Source organism: Rhincodon typus, chromosome 15, assembly GCF_021869965.1.
Source record: "Rhincodon typus isolate 14 chromosome 15, sRhiTyp1.1, whole genome shotgun sequence".
NCBI lineage: Eukaryota > Metazoa > Chordata > Chondrichthyes > Orectolobiformes > Rhincodontidae > Rhincodon > Rhincodon typus.
In genome coordinates, this window is record NC_063346.1 from 9798014 (window position 1) to 9819756 (window position 21743).

General features: G+C 41.6%; 1 protein-coding gene across 1 annotated transcript in view; it reads right to left on the reverse strand.

Moving 5' to 3' along the window:
• adamts18 (ADAM metallopeptidase with thrombospondin type 1 motif, 18) overlaps nucleotides 1–21743 on the reverse strand; it is a 269956-nt gene that overhangs the window by 116193 nt on the left and 132020 nt on the right. The window contains exons 11-12 of the mRNA XM_048605849.1: nucleotides 13857–13952; nucleotides 12146–12294 (exon numbers count right to left, since the gene is read on the reverse strand). Of these exons, the coding sequence (XP_048461806.1) occupies nucleotides 12146–12294; nucleotides 13857–13952 (245 nt within the window). The remainder of the gene's footprint in view (nucleotides 1–12145; nucleotides 12295–13856; nucleotides 13953–21743) is intronic.

The window sequence follows — 21743 nt, forward strand, 5'->3', positions numbered from 1 at the left end:
TGGCCTGCTGTGTTCATCCAGCTCTACACCTTGTTATCTCAGATTCTCCAGCATCGGCAGTTCCTAGTTTTTCTGAAACCACTTCAGTCCAGAATTTTTTTTTCCCCAAGTTAAATTTAAATTTCACCATCTACCACGGACAGATTCAGACCCAGGTCCCCAGAACATTAGCTTGGGATTCTGGATTGCTGTCTACCTTTAACACCAACTCTGTAGGCAGGATATGCCAAAAAGACTGATGGATCACATCAATTGGCATATGCCTTCTGGCTTTTCACAACAGGCAATTTACCGGCCATACCCAAACAACCTGTGCTTGTAAGAATCAAAACACAGTGTCCGAAATTAAATGTGATTCCACGATATGACAACATTTGCTAAATAATTCTGAATGTGCAAATAACCAATCACTGCCCTGCTCTTAAGACACATGTATCATATGAACAAAGAACAGGAGTAGGCCATTCAGCCCTTCACCACTATTCCATAAAATCATTTTCTTTATTCATTCATGGGATGAGGGTGTCACTGGCTAAGCCAGCATTTATTGCCCATTCCTAATTGCCCAGACAGCAATTAGGAATCAACCACATTGCTGTGGGTCTGGAGTCACATGTAGACCAGACCAGGTAAGGATGGCAGTTTCCTTCTCCAAACAACATTAGTGAAGCAGATGGGTTTTTCCAACAATTGACAACAGATTCATGGTCATCATTAGGCTCTTAATTCCAGATATGTATTGAACTCAATTTCCACCGTCTGCTGTGGCAAGATTCGAATGTGGGTCACCCCCAGAACATTATCTGGGTCTCTGGGTTAACAGTCCAGTGATAATACCACTAGGCCATCACCTCCCCCCAAAAAAAATCAGGGCTATCTGACTTCATTCTCAATTCTACACTCCTGCATAGGCCGGATGGTCTTTCATCACTTTGATTACCGAAAATCTATCCAATTCTGCCTTAAAAATATTTGACAATCCTGCATCCACTGCCCTTTAATTAACAAAATTCCAAAGAACACTCAAACCTCAGAGAAACAAAACATGTTTCCTCATCTCTGCCTTAAATAGGTGACCCCATATCTTAAATCTGTGACCCTGAGCTCTATGTTCTTTTCCTAGAGGAAATATCCTTTTGACATCCACTTAGTCGAGTTCCTTCGGGATCTTGTATCTTTCAATTAAGTCACCTCTTACTTTGCTAAGCTGCAAAGGAAACAGTATAGTCTGTAGGAATATAGGAACAGAAGTAGGCTATTCAGCCCCCTCAAGCCTGTCCCACCATTCAATGAGATCATGGCAGATCTGTGGCCTAACTCCATATACCTGCTTTTGGCCTACATCCCTCAATACCGTTACTTAGTAAAAATGTACCTATCTCAGATTTAAAAGTAACATCTGATCCAGCATCCAGTGCCATTTGTGGAAGACAGTTCTAAACCTCTACCACCAGTTATGTGCTGAAGTACTTCCTAACATCTCTCCTGAATGGTCTGGCCCCAATTCTTAAACCATGCCCTCTACAAAGAGAGTTCCAAACATGTACGCCCCCTGGTTCTCGAATCCCCAACCAGTCGAAATAGTTTATCTTTATCTACCCTGTCTCTTCCTGTTAATATCATGAAAACTTTGATCAGATCACTCTTTAACTTTCTAAATGCTAGAAAAAGCAGGCCTAATTTATTAAAGAGATAGTAGGAACTGCCAATGCTGGAGAATCTGAGATAACAAGGTGTAGAGCTGGATGAACACAGCAGGCCAAGCAGGAAAGCTGATGTTTCGGGTCTAGACCCTTCTTCAGAAAACTTCAGAAAACATTTCTGAAGAAGGGTCTAGACGCAAAACGTCAGCTTTCCTGCTCCTCTGATGCTGCTTGTCCTGCTGTGTTCATCCAGCTCTACACCTTGTTATCTCTAATTTGTAAGATCTCTTCTTGTAACTTAAACCCTGAAGTCTGAGTTTCTTTCTGTAAACCTGTGGTGTACTCCCTCCTAGACCATATCCATACTAGGTTGACAAAACATTGTGGGCCGAAGGGCTTGTACCGTGCTGTACTGTTCTATGTTCTTGCTAAGGTGTGGTACCCATATCTGCTCGCAGTACTCCAAATGGGGTCTAACCAAGGTTTTGCACAAATTCAGCACAGCTTCTACATCTTTGTACTCTAGTCCCCAAGGTATAAAGGCCAAAATTCCATTAGTATTCTTGGTTATTTTCTGCACCTATTTATGACATTTTAAACATCGATGCACCTGAACTTCCAAGCCTCTGTGGACATCCATTGTAATTAACTTCACAAGATCTATAAAGTATCCTGATCTATTCTTTTGGTAACTTCACACTTGCTTACTCCATCTGTCATGGTTTTGCCAATTAGTCTTTCAATAAGCCTTTGTCATTCTGTTCTATCATCTACAGAGTCTACAATGCTGCTTAACTTTGTGTCTTCAGCAAATTTGGATACATGACTTTTTATGCCATTATCCAAAGTCATTAATAAATAGTGTGAATAATTCAGGCTCTAACACAGATCCTTGTGGGACACCACTGGTCACATCCTGTCAATTTGAGGATCTACCCATTATTCCTACATTCCGTTGTCTGCCACTCAACTAATTTCCCAGTTATGATCTCAAAAGGTAACATGCTCATTCCCGATATTAGTCTACAAAATCATCTCTGAAGTGCTTCCAACACATTGACATCTTTCAGTAGGTACAGAGACCGGTACAGGTACATAGTACTCCAGATGAGGTCTCACTGCATAACTGAAACATTTCAGATTTGGTCCTTGAAAAAATGTCAGAATGGTCAATAGAGATGCAATATGTATATATGCACTTAAGTGGGCCAAATCAAACCTGAATCCAGCACAGGTTTCTGGCCATCAGCTAATGAAAAATCAGTCTGGTGTTGCAGCAGAAGACTATGGTCACTCAGACACTACAAAAGACCTCATTGTCACAAACACACATTTCTAGCAGTTAATCTTCAGTGGCAAAAACATGAGTCCCTCAGGTCACACTGGCAATTTGGTTTAAACAGCTAATGGTATGCCCAGGATGCCAACAGTGAAGTGAATTTATTTTAAATAATTCAAATGACAAGACCTGAAAAGACAAGATTCACGGTGACACTAGCCTCCATGACTGACGGAACAAAACTGAAGCCATTCGGGACATTTTAAAGTGAAATCATGCAGAAACTTAAATTCTCTGCAAGTTTTTTTTGTGTATTTCCTTGTCAATGGTTGGAGTGATGGGGGAAGCAATGAAGTTATCACTCAATAACACATGGAATAGGCATTCCTGTGGCCTACATAAAGAAAGCAGCTCATTAGTGTGGGACATACTCACAACCCTTATAACCAATGAGATTCAAGTGGTGCCTACAAAACAAAACCATGCCCAAATGAAATCATAAGGTCTAATGCACTCGTTCCCACATCCTTCCCGAGTTAGATTAAATCTTCCTTACTAGCAATAATAAATTGTTCTGCGAGGAAATTGTTCTGACTGTTTTGATGCAGACTGTCTGGTTTGTATCTATCTATTAGATAGCAAAACTCATTTTTCTTCTGTTGCTACTTTAATATAGGGAGTTTAATTGCAATGTTTTTGTTAATGTTTGTTAGTTTAAAAATTACAATATGTGTCATTTAGAAATCTTGGTTTTAAGGTATCAGGAACATGGGAACTGAAACAGGAGGAGGCTCACCAAGTATGTGGTGCCATACAATTAGCTCAGAGTTTCTCTCAATCTTAGTTATAATCAACTGCTGCATGATAGTTACCAACCAAAATCTCTCAATCACAGCTTGAAAATGTTAAATGACGCAGTATCTTTTTGGGGGAGAAGGCTGCAAACTTTGATACTCTTTGCATGGAGAATAAGATACTGATTTCACTCCTGAATGATAATTTAAGATGATGTGTTCTTGCTGTTTGTTTCTCCACAAGATGAAATCGTTTCTCCATATCTACCCTGGTAACTATTTATCATGGTAATACCTTGATGGGATCACCCACAATCTCCCATTTTCAATATGTTATATTCAATGCTTTCAAACTGTCAAATATCACAGAGAAATAAGAATGCTGTTCCAATAATAATTCCGACATTCTTCTCTAGTCAGAGCACAAGACAGGACATGTTTGACTTTATTTTAGACTAGGAATTTATCAAGGTGCTTACAATTGTACCTCAGGTCTGGCTGAGTCTTGCCTAAGAACAACACAGCATATAATCATTTACTTTATATAACTCACAGCCCACACAGTCATGCATCCAAGCTGCCTCTAACTGAGTCTTGTTTAATTGAGTTGCAAAACCACCAGAAATAGGGACAGGTTAGACCATTTGGCCCCATCAAGCCTACTCTGCCATTCAACAGGATCACAGTTGATCCAACATTCCTGGTGTCCACTTTCCTGCCCTTTCCTCATCACCTTTAATTCCCCAACAGATCAAGAATCTATCCCAAACGGAAACAAAATTTGCTGGAAAACCTCAGCAGGTCTGGCAGCATCTGTGGAGAGAAAGCAGAGTTAATATTTTGGGTCCAATTACCCTCTTTCAGAACTGAAGCAGAAATGTCAAGGTACGGAAGGGAGGAGTCAGAGATGGACCAGGTGGAGGTGAGAGCAAGCTGGAAATTGGAAGCAAAATTGATAAATTTTACCAATTCTAGATGAGAGAGGGAAGCAGCATCGATGATGTCATTGATGTACCAGAAAAAGAGCTGTGGCTAGGGGCCCTTTACACCTCCCACTTTCTTCAGGTCAAAGAGGTGGGGGGGGCCTCTCAATGTTTGCTCTCCCAGATGCTATCTCAGATTCACAATATAAATCAACTCGTGCCATCAATCCAGAAGGGCTCCAGTCTCTGATATATACCGATTCAAAAGGTTATGGTTCCAGAAACACTGACAAGTTAATTAGTGAACACCCTCTTACACACAGAGTAAAAACCTTGGATGAACCAGCAAATCCACTTCCTGCTGATGACCAGACGTGCAGCATTCAAGTCAGGTGGTCTGGGCCAATACAGAAAATCCAGATATGACCTCCGCAAAGCCGTCAGGGAGGAAATGAGGCAGTACTGGGCCAAGTTAGAGGCTCAGACCTACCAAACAGACTCTCGCCGACTATGGAAAGGCCTAAACAATATTACAGGATACAAAATGAAACAGTGTAAGATAGGAGTTGTAGACAATTCTCTCCCTGATGAGCTCAACGCTTCCTACACTTGGTTCGAGCAGAATACCACCGGCATGGAAACGCCTGCCCTGTCAGGCCCAGACACACCTGTTCCCTCTGTCACTGCTTCAGATGTTAGATTGGTCTTCCTGGGAGTCAACCCAAGGAAAACGAGGGCCCAGGACAATGTCCCCGGCCAAGCACTCTGATCCTGTGTGGACCAACTGGTGGAGGTATTCACTGACATCTTCAGCCTCTCCCTCCGACGAGCCGAAGTCCCCACCTGCTTCAAGAAGACCACCATCATCCCCGTACCCAACACATGCAATGTGCCTTAATAACTACCGCCCAAAAGCTCTGACTTCAACAATGATGAAGTGCTTTGAGAGGCTGGTCATGGCCCACATCAAGTCCAGTCTCCCAACCTGCCTCAATCCCCTACAGTTTGCCTACCAACATAACAGGTCCACAGAGGATGCCGTATCCCTGGCCATACACTCATCCCTGGAACATCTGGACAACAAAGACACCTGTGTCGGACTCCAGCTCATCGACTACAGTTCCATTATCCCCTCCAGGCTGATTTCAAAACCGCATGACCTTGGTCTCAGCTCCGCCCTCTGTAACTGGATCCTTAGCTTTCTGACCCACAGACTGCAATCAGTGAGGATAAGTAACTGCACCCCCTCCACAATAACACTCAACACTGGAGCCCCACAAGGATGTGTCCTCAGTCCCCTACTGTACTCCCTGTACACCCACAACTGTATTAGCAAATTCTGAACAAACGTCATCTACAAGTTTGCTGATGACACCAACGTAGTGGGACAGATATCTAACAATGACGAGTCAAACTACAGGAGAGCGATAGATGGTTTGGTGATGTGGTACAATGAAAACAATCTGTCTCTCAACGTCGGCAAAATTAAAGAACTGATCACCAACTTCAGAAAGAAAGGAGGAGAACACTCACCCATCTACATCAACGGAACTGAGGTTGAGAGAGTGAAGAGCATCAAGTTCCTCAGATTGACAATAACCGATGACCTGTCCTAGACTTTCCATGTAAATGCAACAGTCAAAAAGGCACAATAATGCCTCTTCTTCCTCAAGTGGCTCAGGAAATTTGGCATGTCCATAAGGTCCCTCACCAACTTCGACAGATGCACCATAGAAAGCAAACTGTCTGGGTGCATAACGGCCTGGTATAGCAATAGCTCTGCCCAGGACTGTAAAAAACGACAGAAGGTGGTGTGCATAGCCCAGACCATCACAGAAGCCAACCTTCCATCCATGGACTCCATTTACATGGCTCGCTGCCACGGGAAAGGCGGCCAACATCATCAAAGACCCATCACACCCTGGTAATGATCTCCTCCAACCTCTTCCATCAGGCAAAGATACAGAAGCCTAAGCAGATGCACCAGCAAGTTCAGGAACAGCTTCTTTCTGGCTGTTATCAGACTGTTGAATGGACTGTAGCCTCAAATAATGTAACCTGCAATGTAACCTGTCTGCCTCTCTAAGTCTTTTTGATCTGTACATCCTTTGCTTGCTGTGATCTGCCTGTGCTGCTCAAAACAAAGCTTTTCACTGTATTTCGGTACACGTGACAATCAATCAATCAATCAATCATATGCCACCAGTTCAAAATCCATACTCTAATATACATGATATTAATATATAAAAATCACATGCCTTATATCACAGAATAACTAAGATAAAGTTGAAGAAATATCAATGGCATCTTGATGGACTACACACCCAGTTATCTTGACATTTACTCACCACCTCATAGAAGAAAAGGCAGAGAGGTGGGACGAATGATTTTCAGGTGGGAAGTCAGAAATTATGGATTTTCCTCACATTCTCCAAAAAAATGAAACAGAGGGTGAAAATGTTTATCAACTAAGGGGGGAGACAATCGAGGCAAATGAGCATAATCAGAACATGTAAAAATAAGCCTGTTTTGAACCATAGAAAAACACTCCTTGCTCCTTCGACCCACAGGTAGTGCTGGAAATCTATTTATTTTCGGGGTTTGGTTCTCTTCTCTTCGCTTCCTCTTACCTGTCAGGATACCCGCTTCCAGTGACAAAGGCAAAACTTTGTTTAAAATAATGCCTGCTTAAAAGATTTTAGCTGCTATTTTGGCTTCTGAGAGTGGATTGGTTGATCCCTATACCAATTCCATTACAACTGTACATGACTGGGTTGTCAGCTGATTTAAGTATATCACAATTGTTACTGTCCCACCTGTCCTGTATCCTGAAGATTTAAAATTCTCCTAACACGTCCAAATAGAATGGTGCAGCAGTCAACAAAGTTACTTAAATGCTCAGCTCCATATCCAAAACAATAGGGGAGAAGTCAGAAGAAATCATGGTTAAATTATGCCAAGATCTGGTCAAATTACACCTTTAGCCTTTGCAATAAAGTGAGACTGTCAGCAGAGGTGATGCAACCAAGAAAAATAGGTCTCAAGACTGACCCGCAAATTTGGAAGTCACAAGCTATTTAAACCAGTGGAAAAATATGGACTTATCTTCCTCAAAATGATCTTAAGCAGACATACATAGAGTCATAGAGTTGTACAGCACGAAGCAGACCCTTAGGTCCAATTCATTCAAGCCAACAAGGTATCGTAAATTAATCTAGTCCCATTTGCCAGCATTTGGCCCATATCCCTCTGAACTCTTCCTATTCATATACCCATCCCGATGCCTTTTAAATGTTGTAATCATACCAGCCTCCACCACTTCCTCTGGCAGCTCATTCCATACAATCACACCCTCAGCATGAAAATGTTGCCCCTTAGGTCCCTTTTATATCTTTCCCTTCTCATCTTAAACCTACACCCCCTAGTTTTGGACTCCCGAAACCTGGGAAAAAGACCTTGGCTAATCACCCCCATCCATGCCCCTCGTGATTTTATAAACCTCACTCAGTCACCCCTCAGCCTTTGACACTCCAGGGAAAATAGCCGTAGCCTCTCCCTGCAGCTCAAAACCTTGTAATTCTTTTCTGCACCCTTTCAAGTTTAACAACACTGTTCCTATAGCAGGGAGACCAGAACTGAACGCAAAAGCGGCCTAACCAATGTCGTGCACAGCCCAACTCCTCTACTCAATGCACTGATCAATATTTGCCTTCTTCACTCCCCTGCCTACTTGTGACTCCACCTTCAAGGAACTATCAACCTTGTTGTATGTACTATGGAAAATTACAACCTGAATTTACACAATAAAAAGAAGATGACCCAAGGCACTTTACAGAAGAGTTACAAAACCAAATTAGACAACAAACTTCATAAGGAGATATGAAAGCAGATGATCAGAAGTCAGAGACAGGTTTTAAGGAGTGTTTTAAAGGGAGGTGGAAAGATTGAGAGGTGCAGGGAATGCCAGCAGCTTACAGCCTAGAAAGCTGAAGATATAGTCAACAACAGATGGCGATTTAAATCAGGGATGCTGAAGATGCCCAATTTGGTTGAGCTAGATACCTTGGAGGATTGTGGAGCTGGAGGAGATTACAGAGATAGGGAGGAGCCAGACCATGAAGGGATTGCAAAACAAAAGAATGAGAAAGACAAAATCTGGAAAATTAATATAAATTGCAAGACAAGGAAGCAAATACCTAGAATGAGGAATCAACATTTGTAAAGAACGGAGCAGAGCTGAGAATCAATTAAAGACATACTTAGTAGCTGCAATGCTAGGACTTTTAGGTTATTGTAGATGGGTGAAGTAAGTTAACTGACTGACTGTTTTCGTTCTAATTCCTTGGAATGGGGGACGGGGAGGTACAGGTGCAGTTATTAAGAGTATGACCAAGAGATTAAGCAATTGAATCATTAACCAAGAGGAGTAATTTCTAGGCTTACAATACTGCATCAAGCAGCAGCCACAATTTCCTGAAAGAATACAGTATCTTTGAAGTCAAAAAACAATCCTTTATGATTGTTTGGACTTCTTTCTCTCTCACTGACAAGAACAGGTGAAGCAATGTGTAAACACACCTCCATTCTTTCAACTTCCCTCTCCTCTTACTGAACAATCTGATTGTTTTTTTGGTTACATTTTGGTTACATGCCCACCCCTTATGCTCAAACCTAGATCAGGGAATAATGCACGCTATTCAGTCAGCCAGCCAAGACTTAAGCTGCCATCCCAATGTACACACATGATAGCATGGGGTAAAAATTTACGGAATTATACTCTTTGTCCAATATGTGATGCCATTTACATATGTCCTAATATAATTTATTTTGGATTTTTATATTTTTAACCAGCAGAAAGCTTGCTTGATCTGTGTCTATGAAAGGGTTATTCAAAGATGACAAAGTCTAAGCTCAGTTGTATGATGATTCAAGGGAAAGGCAATCAGATTCTTAAGATTTCGAAATAAAGCAAAGTTAAGTCCTTTAGAAGTGACAGGAAAGAAAATTCTCTTTGGTTTGAGTAGTATAAAAGAGTGTTGTTAGGATTCAGGGCATTATGTTTTATCAGGTATATACAAATATTTAAACATGTTTATCTGGAAATAGCACAGCTTATTCTACTTTACGTTCACTTATTTTATGTAATAAACTTCTGTTTTCCTGTTAAAAACCCAATCTGTCGTATTGCATGCTTGTTTTTCAAAGAGAGATCACCTCCTTAAAACCAAAATGCACAAACAATGATCTGTCAAGTCAGATTTCAATCTAGGATCAGACTTGTCCAGTGATATCACCATCTGGAATCATAGAAAATGTTATAACTATGGGCATACTCTTAGTATGTCAGCAAGCTTGCAACTGCCCACACTTCTGGTCAAGGTTTTTCCATTACAATTACCAAATCAACATGTATACCCTTGTTATTGCTTCATGGAATGTTGGTGTTGCTGGTTAAGCAATCATTTATTGGCATCCCTAATTACCCAGAAGTCATTTACAAGTCAACCACATTGCTGTGGACCTGGAGTCACATGTAGGCTCCCTTAAAGGAGCATTGGCAAACTGGATAGATTTGTCCTCAAACAATCAGCAACACCTTCCTGGTCATCATCTTAATTTCTGATTTCTTCCTCCCCTCCCCAAAATTGAATTCAAAATATACTACCTTTCAAGTAGGACTTGAATTCATATCCCAGAACATTACTCAGCTCTCTGGAGTAATAGTCCAGCAATAACACCACTAGGCCATCATCCTTCTCCATTATACCCAAATGTCACAATGAAGTTACACTGTCCTTCCAGCGGAGGTACTACAGTATCACCAATAGCAGGTAACTGCAATTATAATGTCACACCTTTCACCAGATGGTTCCTGTCATAAATGTGGACTTGGTCATTTATAATGGGAATGAAAAAGTGCGAAATGCTTGGACTCAATTACATCTGTATATGTGTTATTCTAAAAATCCCCAGATTCCAACTCCTTGTTATTGGAAGATAACACTTGGTCTTAGTTACCAACTGGTAGGATCAACGAGTATACATAACACACTCAGGGTTATGGGTTACAGCATATGTTTGCAAAGAGTTATATAAAACCTTTCACAATCTCAGGACGTTACAGGCAATAAAGTGCCCTGTTAAAAAAAAAGTACTGTTGTAATACAGGAAATGTGACAGTCAAATTAAGCATGAATGCTCACAAACAGGGATTAACCATAGAATCCCTACAGTGTGGAAACAGTCCACACCGAAGGCCATCCCACCCAGACCTATCCCCCTACCCTTTCCCCTGTAATGCTGCAATTCCCATGGCTAACACACCTAACCTACACGTCCCAGAACATTACAGGCACTTTAGCACAGCCAATCCACCTAGCCTACACATCTTTGGACTGTGGGAGGAAACCAGAGCATCCGGAGGAAGCCCACGCAGACACAGGGAGAATGTGCAAACTCCACACAGACAGTCACCTGAGGGTGGAATCAAACCCGGGTCCCTGGCGCTGTGAGGCAGCAGTGCCAACCACTGAGCCACCATGCCGCCCTTAAATCAGTTATTTGGTTTTAGTGGTGATGATCAATGGATAAATACTGGCCAGGAAAATGGAGAAGAATGGCCATGATTTTCTTTGCGACAGTGTCCTTTTACATCTGTGTTTTAGGACAGGCAGGGCCCCTGGATTAAATGTGATCTGAAAGACAGCACCTCCAACAGTGTAGCACTCTCTCAGTACAGCATGAAGCTTCAGCCTTTCTCATACACTCAAGTCTCGGGAGTGAGACTTCAAGCCTCTTCCAACCCTGGCTATGGGAGCGTTACCCAGTGATAGTATCACATTGCAGACTCTCGCTTCATTCTAGCCTGTAATTGCGGAGGTTGGTGATGTTTTTAATAATTGCATTGTACAATTGCTCTGTATGGACGAAAAATTGCCCAGAGAACACTATAGCTTTCAAAATCACCAGAAATTATATCTGTACTCTTTCCAAGGGTGTGGCTCCCCCGACCCCCCTCCAAGATTTCACAAAGAATTTCTGTACTTCTGCCAGTTTGACATCTTTATTTTTCTTTTTAATTAAATCAGATACTCTTCAACTTTGGCATCAAAGCTGGCTTTTCTATGTTCACCGATTAATGTTTACATGAAAACACATGCACACACATATACACACACGCTAAATGCTTGAATACAGAATCAAATGGCACAGTGTGTTGGTGCCAATCCTGTGTGCTCCCAAATGTTCACCAGTGAATAATAATTCAATGATAAATGGAGGGTGTTTGCAATGCAGTAAATCATGTAACACCATTTCTACTGTCGGGCAGGCAGAAAAGGCAACACTATGATTGGGTGGATCACAGTAACAATAAAACAGTCATGGCACCAAGTGGGTCTTATCAACAAAACACACCCATTCCTGACATAAGCTACAGATGGGATATAAAGTATTCTCTCTGAGGAAGCAGCTGGATTAGAAGGAGAATGTGCCAATTTTCCTTACTTTGGGCTGTTGCAGTGTCTCTCCCTGTAGTTAACTCCACCATCGCAGGTCCGGGAGCATTCTGACCACTCTGACCAGTTGGACCACTGACCGTTAATGGGCTTGGGGCCTTCATCTCCGTACTTCAAGCACTGACCTCGCCGACACCACTGCGATGATAAGGAAGGAAGAAGCGTGAGCTTATGAAGACTTGTCAACACTAACCTTATGCAAACCCCTCGCGAATGCAAAGCTCCCTAACAGCAAAGATGCTTTGTGAGGAATCTGGGGCAGCCGGATCCTTCTTTCAATCCCGGATCTCTTCCGCAGGCCAGAAGGTCCTGAAAGCACAGGAGTCCAGTCAAGGAATCAGAACCCACCCATACCAACAACCCCCAACCCCACCCCGCCATCCCCCCCAACTCTCACCTCAATCCCATGAATCAGCTCACGGGAAAGCCATCTGAATACATGCTGTACATCTCACTGACCCACAGTCCTAGTTTGTTTCTGCCTTCAGTTACACGACAGGGAAAGACAGGGAAAGACTCACATGCGATCGCATTAAGTAATATCTCTCTAAACAACAGACAGCAAGGATACTTAACACCCCTTTCTTTTTGCAGGCCAGCACTTCAGTTCAAAAGCCAGACTTTCCAGCTGAGCTGGAGGCGGCAACAGACATGAACAACATTTTCCTTCGCAGCTGAGATTCTGCTCCACCATTTCTAACTTCTACTAAGAGGATTAACATTTGACATAATAAGGGGGCATTAACTGATTGATACCAGCTGAGATGATTCCTTTGGCACTGACCGGGGATGTTTACTCTCAACTTGAGACTCCCTGTAGCACCAGAATTATAATCATGTGATGAATTTTGCAGTCCAAGTGTTGGGGAAGATAGAGATACAGTATAATTAGCATTAAGAACTACAGGCTGGCAAGATGCCTACATTCATCCTGTGCTGTGAGTTCTGCAGAGTATTGCACTATGCAATTTATCATTTAATGCTGCCTCCCATCTTACACCTGCACACTCTATAAAGAATATTGAGAGCACTCGGCTGTAATCTCATTGATGAGTTCCAGTGTTGAGACAAGCCTGACGGGGGATCATCTAAGCAGTGGAATAGTAATACAGGAATTTTTTTTATCCTCTCTCTTAAACAAATATTTAAATAGGTCCTCAATTTTCTTCTCTTCTCTCCTGAAGGCACTGACTCATGCTGGAATCTGGCCAATGAGCTGTTAAACTAAGGTGAGGTCTTGGCTCACACCACAAGGCACTATGGAACCCACCTGTCACCTGGCATGCACAGCTGTGCTCTCCAAGATATAGCCAAGGGACAACTGAAGCCAGCTGGAGATCAGTCAACACAACAGAGAGGTGAGGAAGAACTTGCCCAGTCTGTAACATAACAGGGTGGGGGTAAATTAAGTCACTGGGGCATCAGGGCATATGTGAAAAGTTTCATTAGGTTATTGCTCTGCCACCTCAGCCAAGGGTGGTAATACAGACACCGAAAACCTGGAAAAGGCAGGAAAGTGGAGTGGAGGATTATCAGATCAGCCGTGATCTCACTGAATGGTGGAGCAGACTCGATGGGCTGAATGGCCTACTTCTGCTCCCAAATCTTAGCGCACTCCACGAGAGTGAAATGTAACCCAGAATTAATGACCAGATGCTGGTGGGGCAGACTGTGCCATCTGATGTCCATGTACCACTTACCTTGTTGGGTCCACAAACTGTACCCTCTGCAGCTGGCATAAACTTCGTTTCACATCTGTGCCCACTCTTATGGCACCAAAGGGCTTTGCAAATATCCTGTGGTGGAACACAAAAGTAAAATCCGTGTCAGCAAAACCATCCCCCTACAAGAGAACTGCAGACTCTCTCACCCCATGACCACCACTACCACCTCAACCAGCCTTCATCTCCTTAAGTAAAAACCGAAAGAACTGCAGATGCTGTAAATCAGGAACAAAAACAAAGTTGCTGGAAAAGCTCAGCAGGTCTGGCAGCATCTTTTTTTCTTTCACAGATGCTGCCAGATCTGCTGAGCTTTTCCAGCAACTTTGTTTTTGCTCCTAGCCTTCATCTCCCTGTCTGAAATGGGCAAATACATAAAAATGGTATTTTCTGCAAATTGAGAAGTTTACCACATAAGGTGCACTGATAGGTCGGAGGCTACTCACACCAGTCAGACTTATCCCAACTATTCATAAAAAAACTGCAATGTAAGAATCTGTCAGTTTGGTTTGGTTGATAGAATTCTGAATACCAAGTCTGAAGAATGTGGATTTAAGCCCCACTGCAACTTGTGACATTTCAGGTGGTTATACTGTTTGAGCGGCCAACTTTTGTCCTGTTTGTGGTTCACATGACCACTGAATCTTTCTCTCTCTCTATTTTGATTGACCATGTCGATTCAGGCTAGCAAGAGCAGTGTAATAATTAGACACTTTTAAGGTAATTCTCTCAATGTGAAGTGCCTTGACGATTATAATAACATTGACATTAGCTCCAAGTTTTTTTTTTATATATCTCCCTGTTCTGCACATTATTCATGACTGAAAACTGAAACAAGTGGTGTTACCAAAGAAGTACCTTTATTAAAGTGGTCAGAAATCCTTGTTATCCAAATTAACTGATCCAAGATCTCACTGCAGATAAAACCATATTGTTCCAAAATTCTACAGGAAGTAAATCTCCTCTTTGAATCACGCTGTGTTAATTTAGTGGCACTCATATCAGTAAGGATATCACAATTTGTGAAAGGTGCCTGTCACCAGGTAAGTCAAAATACAGATCGGGACCTTGATCCTAACTGTCTCCACTGGCAAACTTTGGAAATTGTACACAACCATCAGATGAAGCTGGGATCAAAAGTAGTATTGAGTCACAAGTAGAAGTACTATAATAGGCCCTTAGTGTCTCTGGGCTGGGATGATGAGGAACTGCTCCAAACCTGCCACTCTTGGTAATTATCTCACAACCCTAAAACTAATTGGTGCCACTTATGTATCAGGACCAGCCATTTCACAAAACACCAGAGAATCAGCAATACCATGAAACCCACAAGGAATTGATGGGTTCAGGATAAGGACAGCAGGAGAGCAAATTGGCAAGAAAGGAGTTGAAACAACAATGAGACGAGGCAAAACTGCTGGTTCCTATGAAATCACGCTCCAGAATTACGTAATACCCATCAGGATTTGGAGATTAAATTGACCAAAAACAAAAATTGCAATCACTAGGTTATATTCCAGAGTCACCATTCAGCAATCTTTTCCTTACATGCAGTGCAAGGACAAATCAATGACTTCTGTGCACTCTGAACAATCACTTTTTCATTGTCAACTCATAGGTGACCCTTATGGTGATAAGGTTGTTAAACATTCGGCCTCTGAGTGTACAGTGTTCTGAATTTGACCGAAAGTTTATTGAAAGTGTTGTGTACAAGGATATGATTTGGTTAGCCCTGTGCTCCAAGGACATCAGTAAACAAATATACTGATTCAAGTTGGGCTTTTCATCTACTTCAAATCATCAAAAGGCTGACTGGAGAGATTTTATGTTCCGGTCAGGCCTTTCATCCAAGTAGATCATTTAAGTGTACAGAAGGAGGCCATTCATCCATGGAATCTGTATCAGTCTTTCAAAAAGCAATCACTCCATCAGTCTTTCACCATCAAATATTTATCCAATCTGAAATTGAAACAATCTCTATGACCCTATCAGCCAGTGTTTTCAATTCTTTCTTTCTTTATTCTTTATTTCTTTCCCACACCTTATGGCACATGACACAAACAGAACATGTATGTTTCCACAGCTAGTTACCCCTCAAGCAGTTTGCCACAGACTGCACCTTGAGTTATCACCACTCCTCATCTAGTACAGCTGAGCAACGGTGTCTCAGTGTGAGCTCCTTTTATTGGTGTCTTGTGAGGATTAACATATGATAGCTCACCAATTTGGCCACATTTGAATACATCTTCCTTGGCCATCAAGTCTTGGAGTGGGACTTGATGCTGGACCTTCTGGGACAGAGATAGGGACACTACCCACTGAGCTATAAGACCTCCCACTCCAATTCCTAACCAATTGTAAGCAGTTTTTCTGTGTATCTCCTCTAGCTCTTTTGTCAATCATTTTAAATTTGCATCTCTGTGCTTCAACCAATGCAAACAGTTTGTTTTCTCTTTATTTTCTCAACCAAGCCCTTTATGATACTAAAACTTCCATCAAATTTCCTCTTAGATTTACGTGCACCAAGGAGGGAACCCCTGTCTGTCCAGGTGACTACAATGTCTTATGCCTGGAACTATTCTAATAAATCTTTTCTTTACCCTTTCCAATGCCTTCACAGCCTTCCTGAATTAGGGCATCCAGAACTGGATACAATACTCCAGTATCTTAAATTGAAAGTTACCTCGAGAAGGACACTTTAAGAAGCTCTTTATTCTAAGTGTACACTTAAAAAGAAGAAAATAGATAAAGGCTATTTAAACCATGAATCCCAGACCCTCCACATCACATTGGCCAATCCACAGTTTCATTGACTAGACCTAATCACTGGATAATTTCCCAGTGTCTTACACACTCACCACAAAATCAAGCAAAATCTTCAGAATTCAATTTCACACCTGACATTATTCCTTCTTGACCCGTTGCCATCAATTTTTGAGAGCCCCAGCAACTCAGTGACCACAGACCATTTGAATATCTCAACTACCTTACATTCAATTGTGGATAGGGCTGCAAGAGGGATTCGGAATGGGGAAAACCTCAGCTGAGGACCCCCTTAACTCAGCAAGGTAATTAGAGAAATCGCGGTGGGGAGGGTGGTACTATTTCAGACCAACTTTTCCCCCTAACATCACCACCACACAACAACAGGATGTGTTTGAGTCAGGCATTGCTGTGCACACTCACCTTGCCTTGCATTCAATGCAAATCAGCTGACCAGAGAAGTCAAGTGTAAAGAGCCAGCCACCCAAGACTCTGTTACATTATTGCATCGAGCTCAGAAAGGCATCATACCTTTAAGTCAGCTAGGTGACATTATGGTATGACACTCCAGAAGAAGAGGTCTCCATCTTACTCTCCATTCAGTCATGCAAACAACTGTTATATACCAAGCAGGTAGCCAGCAAGTTAGTCAACTGTGCATGCAATGTAATAGCAATCCAAGTAAGCACATAACCCAGACTGCAGAAGTCTGAGACATGTCATATCATGTTAGCTGCCAATAAACTTTGAGATATCTCACTCACTAAGAACCCGACTCTCCATGGTATCTGTTACATGAACTAACACATAGAAAACCACATCACGTCAGAGCATGCCTCATGCTCACCAATGAGACCAATTAAATTGAGCTATGAACAGCTGAATCCAAGATGTTAAAACTACTTGAGGGGCTGAATGGCCTGTTTCTGTGTTCCTCTCCACTGCTACCTTCTCAAGGGCAATTAGTGATGGGAAAATGCTGCCCTGGCCAACAATGTACACATCCCATGAATCAATACATTTCAAATAAAACTTTGCCTTTAGTGAAAACTACTCCCATAGAATCACATGATGTTATTTGATCCAATATTCACATTCTTCCTAAAAAAATGTCTAATTAGTATTACTGCTCCTGCTCTGTCATAACACTGTAAAACATTACCTTTTTTAAAATTCATTCAATTTCTAATTGAAAATTACCGCTGATTCAGGTTCCACCAATATACAGGCACTGCATTCCATGGTATAGCAATCTACTGAATAAAACAATACTCTTCACATTCCCCCTGCTTTATTGATAATTCTCTTAATCACTTTCTTTTGGTTACTGATCCTTCCATCAGAGAAAACAGTTTCTCTCTTTCTAAAATGCTACCAAACTCTTCATAATTTTGAACGCCCCTATTAAACCTGCCACAAATCTGCTCTGATCCAAGGATAACAACCCCAGATTCACCTGCACCTTTACAGAACTAAAGTCCATCATCCCTGGTCCAATGGTAAATCTGTTTGATGTTCTCTTGAAGGCACTTCCTTCGTGAAATGTTGCGTCAGAATTGGACACAATCCGCTAGTTAAGGTCTAACCAGTGATTTATAAGGGCTTCCAATTCCTTCCTTTCCTTTGTATTCTATGCCTCAACTTAAAATAAAACAAGGAATAAAAGCAAAATAGTATGGGTGCTGGAAATCTGAAATAATCACAGAAAATGCTGGAGAAATTCAGCACTTCTGGGAGCGTCTAGTGAGACAGAGAAAGAGAATTAACAGTTTGATTCTGATATGACTCTTACAATCATGGAATCATAGAATCCCTACAGTGTGGAAGCAGGCCATTCGGCCCATCGAGCCCACACCGACCCTCTGAAGAGCATCCCTCCCAGACACATCTCCCTACCCCATCCCTGTAACCGCGCATTTCCCATGGCTAATCTACCCAGCCTACACATCCCAGGATGCGATGGGCAATTTAGCAGGGCTAATCCACCGAACCTGTGCATCTTTGGACTCATTCAGGTCAGTTCAGATCAGTTCTGAAAAGCAGTCATACTGAACTTGAAACATTAATTCTGTTTCTCTCTACAAATATGTTACCAGAAGGGCTGAGTTTCTCCAGCAAGTTCAGAGTTTAAAAAAAAACAAGGATCAGACAATCTTAATTTTTATAGGTTTAACAACGTAATGTGCCACCTTTAAAGACTTCTCAGGTCGCACTGCTCCTTCATCCTTTTAAAATTGCATCAGTTATTGTAGACTGCCATCTGTTTGAATGCAACATGTAAGTTTATGATTTATCGTGGACAAAGTGATTGACTTCCTGGCTTTCATGGCCTGATAAACAACACCCTTTTCTTTACATGACTTTCCCAGGTAAAGCCAGAACTATTTTCTTTACATTAGGGAGCACTTGCTCTGATGACAGCCTCAATAGTCTCCTTATCAGCTTCTTCATTTAGACTCTGTCTGTTTAGATTTTTAAATGGCCCTTGTGTTTCCCTAATTCTGGTTTCTTGGCATTACGACTGCTGTGACCTCTATTTAAATTATTGCTCCCACTCTGGGTTTCCCTAGTGTAGCTGCACCACATGTTGTCTGCTCACTCCAACGTGAATGTTCATTCTGTATGTACTCCTTTTTACATTCTAACTTTGTCAGCCCATTCTGCACTAATTTAACATGTTCCCCTAGCCCAACAGTGATTTCTAACCCTACTCATGGAACCCTGATATCTTTCTGTTTCCTAGTTGAACCTCTAAACAGGATTGCTCCCACAAATCCTCTCTTCCAAATGGAATCTCGAACTGCCAATTTACTAGCTTCTAGCTCATATGTGCTCCTGCACTTGCCCTACAGGTCTGAAGTGAAAGGCTTTATGATTAAGTACTGTTTCTCCATTATTGATTTCTCCTATATTAATCCATAGGCTACTTGAATATCCAGTAGCTGTAGCTGCCAACAGTATGTATGAGTAATTCTTAAAACCATAAAGACTTAAAGCCGTAAAGATTGAGGACTATTCCTGAATCCACAGGAATTTTCACTGTGTTTAACCTGTAGAATTAACCAATACTGCCCGCCACTGATTGCCATGTCATATGTGGAGATAGTAGGAACTGCCGATGCTGGAGTCTGAGATAACAAGGTGTAGAGCTGAATGAACACAGCAGGCCAAGCAGCATCAGAGGAGCAGGAAGGCTGACGTTTCGGGTGTGGACCTTTTTTTTCTGAAGAAGGGTCTAGGCCCAAAACGGCAGCTTTCCTGCTCCTCTGATGCTGCCTGGCCTGCTGTGTTCATCCAGCTCGACGCCTTGCCATGTCATACATGTTGTGATATCAATTACCATTAATTACGGCTAGGGTAGTTTATGGCCAGTTAGTAAATCTTAATTAGAAAATGTTTTTTGTCTTAACCAGGATGTAGTGCACGGCATAATAGCAATTAGTCAGGCAGATATTTTTGCAAAGACAATGAACAGACCTAGAATATAGGTTGTCACCCGATATGATCTGAAGCTGCTCTGCCTTTACCCACTCGAGTCCTCTTGGTTTAATCAGAATGTATGGAGCTTAATGCAATCTCTGATATTAAAATTTTGAAAATTATCACCCTGTATGGCACCCTTCTTTTTTTTAATGCCTCACTTCCCATTTTAATATGAGATCGTCAAATTAGGACTGAGATGAAAAACAACTCGTTCACTTACAGGGCGATGAATCTTTGGCATTCTCTACGACAAAAGACGCTCAGTCGTTGAGTACAGTAAAGACAGAGATCCCTAGGTATTAACAATATCAAGGGATTATCGGGATTATGCAAGAAATGGCACAGAGGTAGGCAATCAGCCAAGATCTAGTTGAATGGCACAGCAGGTTCAATGGGCTGAATGGCCTATTCCTGCTCCTATTTAGTACATTGCTATGTTACCTGCATTGAATTTCATTTGCCATCTCTGCTGAGGTCACCAGATCGTTTAAATCCTGCTAAAGTCTATTGCTACTTTATTACTGTTTAATACATTTTGAAGCTTTGACTGGTCTTCATATAAATACCAGCATAAAAAGCTGACATGGCGGCCGTCATGTGACCATTATTCATTGTCCTAAAAATCCATCTGGTTCACTCAGGTCCTTTAGGGAGGACGATCCTCACATGGTCTGGCCTATGGTCTAACCCTAACCCTAACCTTAACCCTAACCCTGACCCACAGCAATCTGTTTAACCCTTAACTGTTCTCTGGGCAATTAGAGGTTGGGAATAAATGTTGGCCAAGTTAACAATGAGGATGATAAAATAAATAAAGTCTGCAAGCTTTGAAATCATGCCCTGTGTACCCAAGTTCAGACTAATAATGATTTTTTAAAAATTAATAAAGTATGTTCGACAGAAATAAAGTCGAGGTGATGATCTTAAAAACAAAAGAGCAAATAGGAAAATAGAAAAAGCAGGTTAAACAGGAATTAACTTATTTCTTTAATTTAAAGTACTTAGCTAAAATAGCAGTTTAATATTTCAGGAACAAATTCACTTGCGGTAGTCTGTGCACTGTTAGTAAAATTGGTAAACGTTGCAGGGAAAAATGAAACCGCCCACATCTGCCAGCTGATTAAAGGTCAATGAATTATGGTATGGCATTTCTCAATAATCCTTTTCAGATTAAATTCTGAAAATCATGTCCTGAATCTTTTCATGTATACTTTAGAATTACAATAGCATGTAAATGTACAAGCAATGACGTTGCATATAAATTCACACTATGAGGGTAAGTGACTGGGGCAAGTACAGTGAAAATATTCTCCCTTATTGAAATCATTCTCAATCACTCTCTATGTCAAGTCGATCTACGTTATCAATGAGATTACTTGTCCAAGCAAAGATAACTTTTATTTATACGTACTTCTCCAGTGTGAAAAAAACAAAAGAAACAAAAAACAGAAATTGCTGGAAAAAACTGAGCAGGTCTGGCAGTATCTGTGGGGAGAAAGCAGAGTTAAAGTTTCAAGTCCAGCGACCCTTCTTCAGAACTGGAGCTGGAAACGTCACTGAACCCAAAGCGTTAACTCTGCAGAGTTAATGTTTTGGGTTCAGTGACGTTGCCAGCTCCAG